At 47.1% G+C, this 12,796-nt stretch overlaps 1 protein-coding gene across 4 annotated transcripts in view; it reads left to right on the top strand.

Moving 5' to 3' along the window:
* The window catches only part of MAPK8IP1 (mitogen-activated protein kinase 8 interacting protein 1), an 89,021-nt gene that overhangs the window by 55,488 nt on the left and 20,737 nt on the right, over positions 1-12,796 (top strand). For 2 of the 4 annotated variants that reach the window (XM_053278237.1, XM_053278244.1), the window contains exons 3-6: positions 1,281-1,514; positions 7,631-7,666; positions 10,166-10,247; positions 11,593-12,465. In XM_053278237.1, coding sequence (XP_053134212.1) covers positions 1,281-1,514; positions 7,631-7,666; positions 10,166-10,247; positions 11,593-12,465 — 1,225 coding nt within the window. The remainder of the gene's footprint in view (positions 1-1,280; positions 1,515-7,630; positions 7,667-10,165; positions 10,248-11,592; positions 12,466-12,796) is intronic. The other 2 variants (XM_053278253.1, XM_053278264.1) reach the window with 2 other exon arrangements.

The raw sequence follows: 12,796 nt of genomic DNA, 5'->3' as shown, positions 1-12,796 counted from the left end.
CCTCTTACCTTGCTTCCACACAGCCAAAAACTGGAAGCATACAAAGCTCCCAAACCTAGGTAGAACACAGTTTTTGGTTGTGTGAATGACCTCATGGTGACCTACATTTGGTTCCCAGGTGGACTTCTATCCAAGCCATCCATTGCCACCACTGACTTGTGCATCTAGTATGTGGATAGGTGGCCAGAGCCCCCTTTCTCTGATTTAGTTCTCTGTGAGCTGGTAAACATGCATCTGGGCAGGGCTTAGTTTACTTTACAAAAAATACGACTGTGGGGAGACGTGATAGAGGTCTATAAAATCATGCATGGTGTGGAGAAAGTAGATAGAGAGAAATTCTTCTCCCTCTCCCATCATGCTAGAACCAGGGGTCATCCCATGAAATTGATTGCCAGGAAATCTAGGACCAACAAACAGAAGTACTTTTTCACACAACGCATAATCAACTTGTGGAATTCTCTGCCACAAGATGTGGTGACAGCCAACAACCTGGGAGGCTTTAAGAGAGGTTTGGAAAACTTCATGGAGGAGAGGGCTACTAGTCGGAGGGCTGTGGGCCACCTCCAGCCTCAGAGGCAGGATGCCTGTGAATACCAGTTGCAGGGGAGTAACAGCAGGAGAGAGGACATGCCCTCAACTCCTGCCTGTGGGCTTCTGAGCAGCACCTGGTGGGCCACTGTGTGAAACCGGATGCTGGGCTAGATGGACCTTGGGCCTGATCCACCAGGGCTGTTCTTATGGCTACAGACTATAGGTCTGGCCAGGTGCACATGAAGGACTGTTCCTGCACAGACACAAAATATCTGCACATAGAAAACTAGCATGACAGGGAGGCTTGGTTAGAACATTCCTCTCTAATATATAGCGCACACACACCCTGATATTATTGATTATACAGAGGAGCTTTCTAAAATGCAAATCTCCACCTACAGACTGAATTAGTGCAGTACAGAGGTAGGCTTACCATCTACGGCTCTGTATTTTTTTGTACTACAGGAATCCTGTACAAAAGGGGGGTGGGTGCGTGGGTTGTATGTGTATTCGTGTTCCCGTTTTTGCTAACCTTGAGGAATTCTAACAATTGTACAGGGCGTTTTTTAAAAAAAAAAATGTCTTCGTGCTCTTTTAAAAGCAAAAAGGCACGACCCTATGCAGGCCTCCTTAGACAGCGACAACTGCTGATGAGACGCGACAGGACAGCCTGACCCGACCTCCCCTCCTCCTCCTCCCCTCGCCTCACGATCTCTCTCTCTCTCTCTCTCTCTCGTATATCCTGGCAGAGCCATGTGAATCTGCAGGCCAGTAGCGTTCTCGGAGTGGGTGGCGGGGAGGCGAGTCGGCTCCAGGCGGAGATGCTACAGCTAGACCTGATTGATGCTACCGTGGAGACCCCTGCCGACGAAGGGACGGCGCCTGAGCCGATCAAGAAGGAGCCCCCGCCTGTAACCATGGACACCTACCGACCCAAGCGGCCCACAACGCTCAATCTCTTCCCACAGGTGCCTCGGACGCAGGTGAGCCCCCAGGCCCCCCGCACTCGGGCGAGGAAGGGGGCTGGGCTGGGCTGGGGGACTCGCGATAGAAATAGGCTGTCGCTGGACTGGAGACTTCCCTTCGTCGCTGCGACAACAAACCACCACTTAGTGGTCAGATTCAGGAAACCGAACAATGTTCCTCCCCACCCCACCCCCGCAACTCCCCAAAAAGGCAATGATGAACAAAAACAAAACAACAACAACAACCTCCATTTCTCTAAACTCACATTTCCAACCTCTAGATGTTTCTTCCAATTAGTTGCATACTGGGGGGGGGGGGGGTGTTTGAGAATATGCTTCCACTGCTTGGGTTGCTTGCTTATCCTATCACTGTAATAACAGGGTGTTCTGGAGAAAATTATTTTTCTGGAGTTGTGCATATTCCATTTCCACAGGAGTGGTGGGAGCAGCTGAAGTCCCTGGGATTGCAGGGTATTGTGCTTGATTTCTAAAATGGAAGGTTCTGGGGCTTTATCAAGTCTTTATCTAGAAGTGCTGCTCCACAGTTCAAGGTGTCTGGGGGCAGCTGGGGTTACTCAGTGGTGAGGGGCATGCTTGATCCTGGCCATGCTCAGTATATGTTCCTGCCATTCAAAATACCTTTTGGACTGAGACCTGGAAAGCCATGGATTAGATTATGTCTCCAGGGGTTAAAAGGCAAGAGATGTGGGCAGTATGAGGTATTGGCTGAGGCTGGGCACAAGTTGGGGAGAATTACATTTTCAGAAATGACACTATGTAGGGACCAGTGGCTACCCTAGATAGGCATTTGTTTTGTGTTCCACTGAGCCTGGAGGGAGTTAATCCCTCTTTCAGGAGACTTTTGTCTGGGAGGCCATAGCTCTGCTGGTGAATTGAGGCTTTGTTTGTATTCTGGTGTGTGTGTTTGTGTGTGCAAGAGAGTGTGGGTGGGAGGAATAAAACTGAGAGGTTGACACTTCCCTGTACTTTTTTTAACTTTAAAAGATCAAACAGTTTTCTCTGAGATTCCCTGCTGTTTGCTGTGACATTTTAACCATGAGAATGGGAAATGCCCACTTTTCTCCAGATATTCTCAGCATGATTATTGGAGTTTTATCAATATCCTGCATCAAAATTGTCTTATAATGTGCATCATACAGTATATCCAATCCATGGGGCTCTTTTTCTTTTTTCGCATCAAGGCACTATCTGAATGAAAATACTGATCCCAGCTCAGAGGATTGTGGGACCATATTCAGTTATATCTGGGGTACCATAGAAATAACTGTCAGGAAAGATGAAGCTCCATGATGTGCCCCCTAAACAACCAGGAGCCTTATTACTATTATTGCTATGCATACTCCAAAATGATAGCCATGTTTTCTTTTACAGCAAACATAGTAAAGACTCTTATGGCATTTAAAAGACTAATTGGTTTTTTGTGGCATAAGTTTCCATGGACTTGAACTCACTGTATCAGATTCAAGGAAACAAATAACTCATTAAGCGTATGGGGAGGGCCTGTGGTGGAGAGCATTTTTACTGGGGGTGGGAGGACTAGCTTTGAGTATTTAAAGAGATTGGGAGAAATGGGAACATTGGTAGAAGCAGCAAGAAAGTGTGTGAATGGTCACTGACTTAGGTTGGCTGAGGAGTGGTGTGATACTGGAAGGTTCTTTTAACCCCCCTTTCTATGCAGTGTTCCCTCTCCATCTGGTGGGGTGTCGATCTCAGTCAGTGCTCCATGCTGTAACTGTTCACAGGCTGGCCATCTGTAATCCTTTTATCTGCTTCTCTGTTGTTTAGTCTACAAAGGGAGGAAGGTTCCATCGCAAGCATGAGAGGCTATTTTTAATCATCTGCTGTTCTGGGATATGGCTCTACTTACTAAGTAAGAAGATTTCCCCAGTGATGTTAGTCAAGGAAAGTGCCCTGGAAGGCAGGTGCTGCTCTGTGAGGCAGATGGGGAAGGCATGGGGGTGGGGGTGGGTTGGGTGGGAACTGGTATAGGTCATTATGCAATTGGCAATGGGAGGTATTACAGCCCCAGCTGAAGAGCAGAGCAGCTGGGTGTGGAGAAAAAGCTGGGGGTAGGACAGAGCCCTCTTATGTTCCTCTGTGCTTCAGATGCTACCACATACATAAGAGGGTGCAGTTGGACTTCTCTAGCCACCCCACAGCTGGGAATATTCCTTCTGACCCTCAGGATCATAGTCAGACTCAGGATTATGGTCAGCTGAATTGCTCCCTGATACTAATATAAGTGAAAGCCTATTTGTGTTCATTTTGGAGTTCAGCCTCAGCATCACTAAGCAGGTTTTCTTTCAGCTGCTCTGAGCCCTGCCAGCAGGGCTATCCTTAGAGAGCCCTGGTGGGGGCCGGGGGCCAGGGCAAATCAGCCTGTGTGGGGCCTCCTTCCAGTTAATTCTAATGGGGGTTAAAAGAGCGGGGCCTGGGGTGGTCTGCCCTGCTTGCCATGCCCTAAGGACAGCCCTGCCTGCCAGAGCCAAACTAAGTCAATGGCAGGAAATCTGTGATTGAATCTCTCCCTTTTAAAGAAAAGAAAAGAAAAAAGAAGCAAATGCAACTGTGGGGGAAGGAGTGATTCAAATTGTGATCACAGTGCTGGGGGAGGAAAGCCATGCCCTTTCCCCAGTGCTATTTTCCTGGTTGAAAAAATCCCTCTGTCCAGGACCTGTGGGTTGCCTCACAGTGTAAAACGTAAAGGTACCATACAGGTCTCCATGTGATTCTCTTAATCTCTCAAGGAAAGAAGCAGCTGGGATGTGTGTGGCTGAGGGATTAGACAATTCTTGATCCTCCACTCCATGCGAGACCACTCATACCTACTTTACCTGGTGAAAAGAAAGCCTTACCTGGTGGTGGGGAGGCAGGATCAGGGAGCTAACGACACATAAATTGTAGTTGCACCCTGAGGTGTACTCCTAAAATATGAGCCTACTTCCAAAATCTCACAAAGTCTTGGTATGCATGTCTTTAAAATGTACTGTGAGAATTGGTTCTTGCAGCCAATCCAGGTTCTCTGCTGGGTGTACCTGTATGACACATGTGCTCATTCACCATTATATTTTAGGTGAATTTATTACACCTAGAAATGTAATATGTGAAGCAGCCAGGGTATCTGTGCTTAAACGTATGATTCTTGAGAAAGGGTTTCTGCTGACTATTGATGATTAAGGCAAGCCATGTTCTGGAGTGATGGAGTTTGCAGCTTTGAAGCTTACAAGGGGCTTACTTTGAAGCTTACTAGCCCTGGGCAAATCACTAACTTTCAGTCTCAAAATGTATAGATGAAACTTTCAGATAAAACACTATCAGATATATTCAGGCCTACTTCACAGGGTTGTTGTGAGGCTAAAATACTGTTTTGAGCTTCTTGGAAAGAGTAGGATACAAACATTGTCCAGCAGATGCAGCCGGGAAGGATAAAGTTCTTCTAGACTGGTGAGACTGTGGCCAAATTCAGATGAAATAGGAAATTGGAGGTCCCTTCACCTCCGGTTTCCCAAGCCACATGTCCAAACTCGGCAAACCAGAGGTAAGGGTGAAAAGAGCCCTGCGGTTCCCCTTGCCAAACTCCTTCAGTCAGAGTGGTGTTTCGCCACCCCTAACTCTAGTTTTGCGGTGCCAGCGTTACATTTGAACACTGGCACTGCAGTTTGGGCCCAGCGGGACCGGAGTTGAGGGAACAAACTCCTCCTTCACTCTGACCCAATTGGCTGTGCGGGCTGTCCTTCTGTCAAGGATGTGCATGGAACCGGGCAAGGGAGGCTTGAAGGCGGGGGTGGTGGTGGTTATGCTTCAAGGGAAGGGTGCACTTACCCCACCCTCCATTTCCCCCCGCTGGCGCTCCGTGTTTTAAAAGACCACTGGGGTGGCAGCTTACCTCCCTGCCGCCCCGATGCCCCCTTTTCCAGAAGTAGGCGGAAGTATCCGACGCACCTGTGTGCACCAGACATCACGCACACGCACCTGGCGCATCAGATACTTCCGCCTACTTCTGGTAAAGGGGGCATCAGGGCAGCAGGGAGGTAAGCTGCCGTCCCGGTGGACTTTTAAAACACAGAGCGCTGGTGGGGGGGAAGCGGCGGGTGGGGTAAGTGCACCCTCCCCTGCCCTTAAAGCACAACACCTCCACCTTCGAACCAGTGGAACTGCCCGCCGTTCCAACCGGTTCAGAGGCCCATAAAGGGCTTCCGAACTGGTTCTGTGCACATCCCTAAAAACTACAGGTTATTTTAATTTGGTTTAAATGTCTCGTTGTGTCCAGATTGTAGTGCAGAGGGAAAGACTGAAAATACCACTTTCCCAGTTCTGCAGTCCTGATCAGGTATGCAACCTCTCCATCCTGGGTGCTATGTGACTTTAAAAAAAACCCACACACACCACAAAGAACACCATGCAGGGCCAAACTACATGCTAAACATAATATATAGTTTGGCCCTGGGAGAGTAAGGCTCAATGACAATAGCAAGGAGAAGACATTATCTATTCCAGTTACAGAATGGGATTATACTATTTCAGTGTATGTCTCGCTGAGGGAAAGCTGAACACATATCTGGATTAAACTAGGCTCTGTTTTTTTCGTTGCATTTGGCTGTTAAGGAACAACAATGGTGACAAAATCTGGATGCAAAGTCTGTCTGTTTCCAGAGTAAAAGAGTAGGAGTTTCCAAGATTGTCAGCTATGTCAGCAAACCTCATTCCAAGCTATTTTTACTGGTCTGTCAGACCAGCTCTGTGTGGTACTGTACAGATAGGGGCAGAACTTGGTCATGAGAGCTGGAGTCTGCAAGTAACCCTTTCTGGCCCACAACTTTCAAAATAGGCTTGAAGGAGCAGAAATCCAAACCCCTATTCCTAGGCTCAAGAAGGAATCTCATTTTTCAGGAGACTTTCGGTTTGCCAATGAATGTGGGTAACCTAAAGGTTAATCTCCTGCTCTGCAGGAAGGTGACAAAATGGTGGTCATCTTTTTTGCGAGTTTTCATTACTTAAAGTGTGCTTCTACTAGAAGGTTGTGCTTGGTTTGTGCTCTGCCTTTTCCATATAAGCTGGGGTTAGTTTATAGTAATGGGTCATGACAAGACATTACTTTCAGTATAGAAGCCTAGAAGCCTGCAGGGTCCAAACTGTGAAATCTTGGAAGGCAGTTCCAAGGTAACAGTTGCATTCATGAGATGCTTCCCGGAGTGATTCTCATGGGTGCATATATCTTTCTTCCAAATTAAATATCCATGAGGTTTGTCTGTGCATGATTTCTGTGAATTGCTCCAGTCCAGGAATCTGATATAAGATCACATCATCATTTGTCAGCAAAATGTATAGATGAAACATTCAGATAAAATGCGATCAGATGCATGCCTACATGGCAATCACTGTTAGACAACCTGTGGATTAAAATATCTACTCCCATTTAAATCAAAACCATAGCCTTTGGCTTGATTCACACATCCACATATAGGTGCCAATGTTATCAGTTTATTATTCATCCCAAAATACAATTTAAAAAAAAGAACTAGTTCTCAGCAAACCCCATCATGTTGTCACCCCCTTCTGTACTTGCATATAATGAGAACCAGTGTGCTGTATTGGTTAGTGTGTTGCATTATGGCTAGAAATTCACAGGAGAATCTTGGGCCAGTCATTGTCTCTGAGCCTAATCTACCTCACAGGGTGGTGGCTAGGTGAAAGGAGGATATCCTACCTACACTACCTTGAGCTCTTTGGAGCAAGGTTGTGATATGGATGTGAAGAATAATAATTAGTACATTTTGTCAGAACCACAATACTGTATTCCTAATTCTATTGTAACAGTTATATACACTTTGGGGTGCTGGTTTTCTCCATTTACAGGAAATACATGTTTTAGCATCCCTTAGCAAGCACCAGACGAAAGGCATTTTCACATGTGAGGCTTAATATGATTCTTGCTTCAGTGAGTTTTCATTATGAAGATATAAAAACTGAATTTGCCAGAATGTTCATTCATGTTACAGGTGCTTGTCTCCTACATTAGCAAGGGGGAAACATTCATATAAATAACAGAGAGAGGGTCTCAAAGGCACCTCGTGCAATAAAATGCTTGAATTCTGTGTCTCTTTGTTTTACAGTCACTTTCAAGGAACCTAATAAAACTCCACAGTCAAGTAGGTCATCATGATCTGATGCATCTAAGTGTTTGTCTTAGTATTGTTTTCTAATATCTGTTCAAAAATATAAGAAAAACATCATCCCCCACCCCTGCAAAGTTATATCTTCAGCATTCCTCATTTCGGATTTTCTAGATGTATGTGGCATCAAGTACCATTGATAATTGTAATAATTTATAATTGTATCATAAAACCAAATAGCTCTTCCTGACAGAGACAATGAGTTTATCTCTAGGAAGATACCCATTTGGCACAATGTCAGAATATCATGCTGCAGTAGGGATGACACTGCATCAAGCTATCACTCTGTTGTGGTGCAGAGGGGCAGAATTGTACCAAGCTGATTTGGTGATAAGGGACCCTCTTAAAGCAGAAAGTCTCACACACCCACCCACACACCAAGGATTGTCAAAAGACAGAACAGAACAGTGAGTGTCAAGATGTCCACTCACTGGAGCCCTCTTCCTTAAACTTAGCAACTGATCAGGCTTTTTACTTCCTCTCCTGTCAAGCTGCTACATTGTTATGCATGTGCCATTTTAATGGAGGCATGGGGAAGATTCTCCATTCATATCACACTTGTGTGCTTTAGGAGGTGAAAAGACTGTTATAGGATGGGACAGTTACGCAGGGTGGGGAAAGTGATTGATCCCTTCTAGCAGTCTCTTCTCTCGCAAACAAATGTCCTATCCTCTCGGTGCTCTAGCAGCCATTCTTGCCTAATGTTTCATAGCCCCAGGCTCACAAAGGAAGTCATGACAGTCAGGGATTCAGGGGATGGCCAGGTGACAATGAAGCTATTATGCCACACACACAGGACAGGAAGTGGCAGCATGGGCAAGCTGACTCTGAGGTTGGCTCTAACAGGAAACCACACTTATCACAAGCTGTGGTTAGCAAAGCAGGTTCAAACCATGTGTTGATATTCTGGTTTGTTGGCCCATCACCCTCTGTAGATTAGTGCAAGTTTGGAGATTCAAACAAATCATAGTTAGACTAAACCATGGCTTCATGTTATGTCAGAACCAGGCCAGAGTGAAGGGAATTTATTTCTGACCCTCACCACCAGTATCATGGTGGAAGAACAGTTATGTCCTCATGCAGGGACATGAGAGCCAGTTCATTCCCTTTCTGCCCCTCTCCCTGTCAGGATAACAATAGCGTTTTTTTGTCTCTGGGACATCATGCGGAATGCTTCCAATCACCATGCTGACGCTATTTCATAATGCCTGGAAAGAGCTCTGTTGATTCCTGCCACAAGTGCATGATCTCATAATCCCCTGTGCTGGTCATATTTTAGTCGGTGGCGGGGGTGGGGGAGATAATGAAGAAAGAGCTGTTTCCTGTTCTGCTACCTTCTCTGGACGTTCCCTAGCAGAAATGACTGCTGTCTCCATAGCTGTTAAGTGGCTTGAAGCCTGTCACTGGGAGCCACAGGAAGGCAAAAGGGGGCATTGGCTCCTTTGCACCAGCACAAGTGTGGATTTTGAAGTGATGTTGTTTGCCAGTGACAGCCTCTCCTCCTCTTTGGCTGGGGAAAGCGCTGGGGCTCTCTTGGTACAGAACATCCTTAGCATATTGCCTCATAGTCAAAGGCTGCAGATCTCAGGGCCAAAAAGGCTTCCTGTGAATGTTGGAGCTCAGGGGCCATAGGCTTTTCAAGAGCTGACATGCTTCACAGTGATGAGTGCTCAGCGTCTGGTGCTTTCTACAATACATGCTCCAGTGAACGTCTGCCTTGTAGCATTTTCCAGTTAATGTGTCTCTTGTTAAGGTCTAACTATGTGTTATTGGGGACATGTGGCTGCAACCAGCCCACATTCCTGCCCCCATCTCCCCATTAATGTTTGGTCAAATAAATGCATGGCAAGATAGACAGTGTTTCCCTAGCCCTGTTGCAACTAATTGGCTGCTTGGAGGAGATAGGGATATGTGCAATGTGATGCTGTCGCGTGCAGTTAGATCCTTACTGGCACAAGCGTACCAGAATTCTAAACCTCCTTGGCCACTGGGGACAATGGAGGCAGAGTGAGTTAAATGAGAGCAAGCAGTGCAGAAATGTAAACTTCTGCCTAATTCTGCTGCCTCCATATCAGAAAAGTCCCAGTGAATGGCTTGCAGAAATATGATCCTTGAGTTCACTCCAAGATTGAGACCCAGGGCATTCCTTCCCCTGCCCCACCCCCTTGGCTTGCTCCATCTCCTTCACTGTTGCCTTTTCTCCCCCTGCTGCCATTTAACCCTTGCCTATGGTAAAGCTGGCATCTGTGGTGGCGGCGGCGGCAGCAAGAGTAGCAGCAGCAGCAACAGATGGACTTCGCTCTTGGAGCCCTCTGAATAGCCATCTTTCCTGATGCACACAGACAATAGCTGGCTGGTGGGGGTAGTGGGGGAGGCAGCAGGGCTTTAGGCTGGAAGGGGGAGTGATGGGGCCCCTTTGTGCCATGCGCCCATTTACCCTTGCAGCTACAAGGCCGCTTTGTTCTTTTTCCTCAGGACACTCTGAATAACAACTCTCTGGGCAAAAAGCACAGTTGGCAGGAGCGAGTGTCCCGGTCGTCATCCCCTCTGAAAACTGGTGAGTTCATCTCTCTTGCAGAGGCTGGTTCTCTTTCTGTCATTCCTCCCCCCGCTTCTGCAGGCTGGTACTTTCTCTGGTGACTGGACCTTAGCTCTGCATCTTTCTAGAGCTTTTTCACTTTGGCCTGAATCTTGAGATGGACGCTGTCGTTTTCCTAATCGACTGGTGGGACATGAGCCATTTGGGAGTTGACTTTTTCTGCCAACCCCAGACTTTCCTTTTTTCTTTTCCTGAGTCTAGCTAACATAGTGGTTCTTGTTACATTGACTTGGTGGTAGAGTGTAGGACTTGAGTTCAAATCCCCACTTAGCCATAAAACTCACAGGATGGCCTTAGACAAGTCACTCTGTTGCCTAACTTACCTCACAGGGTTATTATGAAGATAAAATGTACACCATCTTGAACTCACTGGAATAGAGTGGGTTGCAAAATTAATGACAGCATAAAGGGGAAATGCTTGACTAACAAGCAGAAGGTTGCCAGTTCGAATCCCCGCTGGTACTGTATCGGGCAGCAGCGATATAGGAAGATGCTGAAAGGCATCATCTCATACTGTGTGGGAGGAGGCAATGGTAAACCCCTCCTGTATTCTACCAAAGAAAACCACAGGGCTCTGGGCACCAGGAGTCGAAATTGACTTGACGGCACACTTTACCTTTAAAGGGGATATAAGACTCCTTCTATTCCTGGAGGTTGGTTCCTTTGCTATTGGCACCAGACTCATGGGCCTGAAGTTCTAGTGACTAACCATTCTGATGAGGAGGTTTGCTTGCAACTTTTTAATGTGAATGATGGTACTTAACAATTGGGGCACTAAGGAAGGAACATGTGAGCCATGCAATCATTATTGGCTATGACTCTCCATCTCCCAAACTCAAAACAATATGTTACTTAAAGCATGTGGCTTTTAAAATGTTAAATAGCAGTCAGATCAAGCCTCCCATGGATCAGTGGGTGGGGTGTGTGGTTTTATTCTACTTCTTCCTGTCATGGTTCCAATCCAGATCAGCCACCCAGGGTTGCTGTTTTTCAGAGAAAAAGGTTTTCACTGACACCAGTAATCACAGCAGGGATTATGCCTTAAAGCCCCCCTCCATAATCCCTGTCCCATAAAGGAGGTGCAATCTCGCTGCTATCACTCACACACACACACACACACACACACACACACACACACACACACACACGTAACATCTAATTAGATTTGTTAGATTTGGTGCATAAGTGCTTGGACTTGTTGCTATTGCTTTGAATGAACTGTGTGAGATGTACCAACGCCTTGTTGACCTCATTTCATTGGTTGTCTTGTGTGCTCTTCTCTTTCCCTCTGACCCACTCACAGGTGAACAGACCCCTTCCCATGACCATGTTTGCCTGAGTGATGAGGTCACTCACCAAAACAGCACAACCTCCACCAAAGATCGGGGCACATCTACGGAGAGCCCGTGCCGGCGTACGGCTGCCACACAGATTGCACCCGTCTGCATTGCCTCCTCTCGGGCACTTGAGAAGCAACAAGCCACCAGCCATCCCCCACCACAGAACCCCACAGTTGTGGTAGTGACAAGGGGGCCAGAAGCTTATCGGGACCGCATTCGCTACCAGACGGATGTGAGATTGGAGGCCACTGAGGAGATTTACCTAACTCCAGTACAAAAGAATTCTGACCCGCTAGAGTCTGAGAAGCCATTCATGTCACAGTCCAGTGACAATCGTATGTCCATCAGCTCTGATATAGACACTTCCAGCTACGCACAGCTGACAGGAAAACCCAATGCCTCAATCAGTGAGGAGGATGAGGTGCTGGACTATTTGTCCTCACCTGATAAAATGAACGCACCAAGGACTGTATATAGCAGCAGTAATGGTGGCTACCGGCCTCGCCATAGCCTCCAGAGGGCATCTGTGAGCTCCGACACCAGCGCCCTCTCCTACGATTCCGTCAAATACACACTAGTGGTAGATGAGGATGTGCAGCTGGAACTGGTCAGCCTGAAACAATGCTACTCGGGTTACAGCGATGAGAGCGACTCGGCCACCGTCTATGACAACTGTGTCTCCTCACCCTATGAGTCGGCCATTGGAGAGGAGTATGAGGAAGATGCCCTGAAACGTGACTCTGTCTGTCTCTCTGAGGACTCCACCCCTGAGGCAGACATCCACTTCTCCAAGAAGTTCCTCAATGTCTTCATGAGCGGCCGGTCGCGTTCCTCCAGTGAGTGCTGGGGCAGGAGGGGCCCTTTCCAGCTGGAACTGATAGAGGGGGAGAATCTGTCACTTCACTGCAAGGGAGTGGCAGTTTCCTCTTGATCGGTTTTTAAGTCCCAGTGCACTTTGGGCCCTGACAAGGTTGCTAGGCAGTGCCAAGGAGAACAATCTGCTTATGTCCAAAAGTGGCTTCAGGAACCCTTAGGGCAACTTGTAGTGCAGGAGAAAGACAGGTGTGTTTAGGGTCCCTTGAAACCAGTGCTGGTGTTTTAACTCGGAATGGAATGGTGAATGAGCCCTTGCCAGTCGTAACAGTGCATAGCCATGGCTTAGTGCTT

Source organism: Hemicordylus capensis, chromosome 1 (assembly GCF_027244095.1).
Source record: "Hemicordylus capensis ecotype Gifberg chromosome 1, rHemCap1.1.pri, whole genome shotgun sequence".
NCBI classification, from domain to species: Eukaryota; Metazoa; Chordata; class Lepidosauria; order Squamata; family Cordylidae; genus Hemicordylus; species Hemicordylus capensis.
The sequence above is the reverse complement of the archived record's forward strand: the minus strand, read 5'-3'. Positions and strand labels throughout refer to the sequence as shown.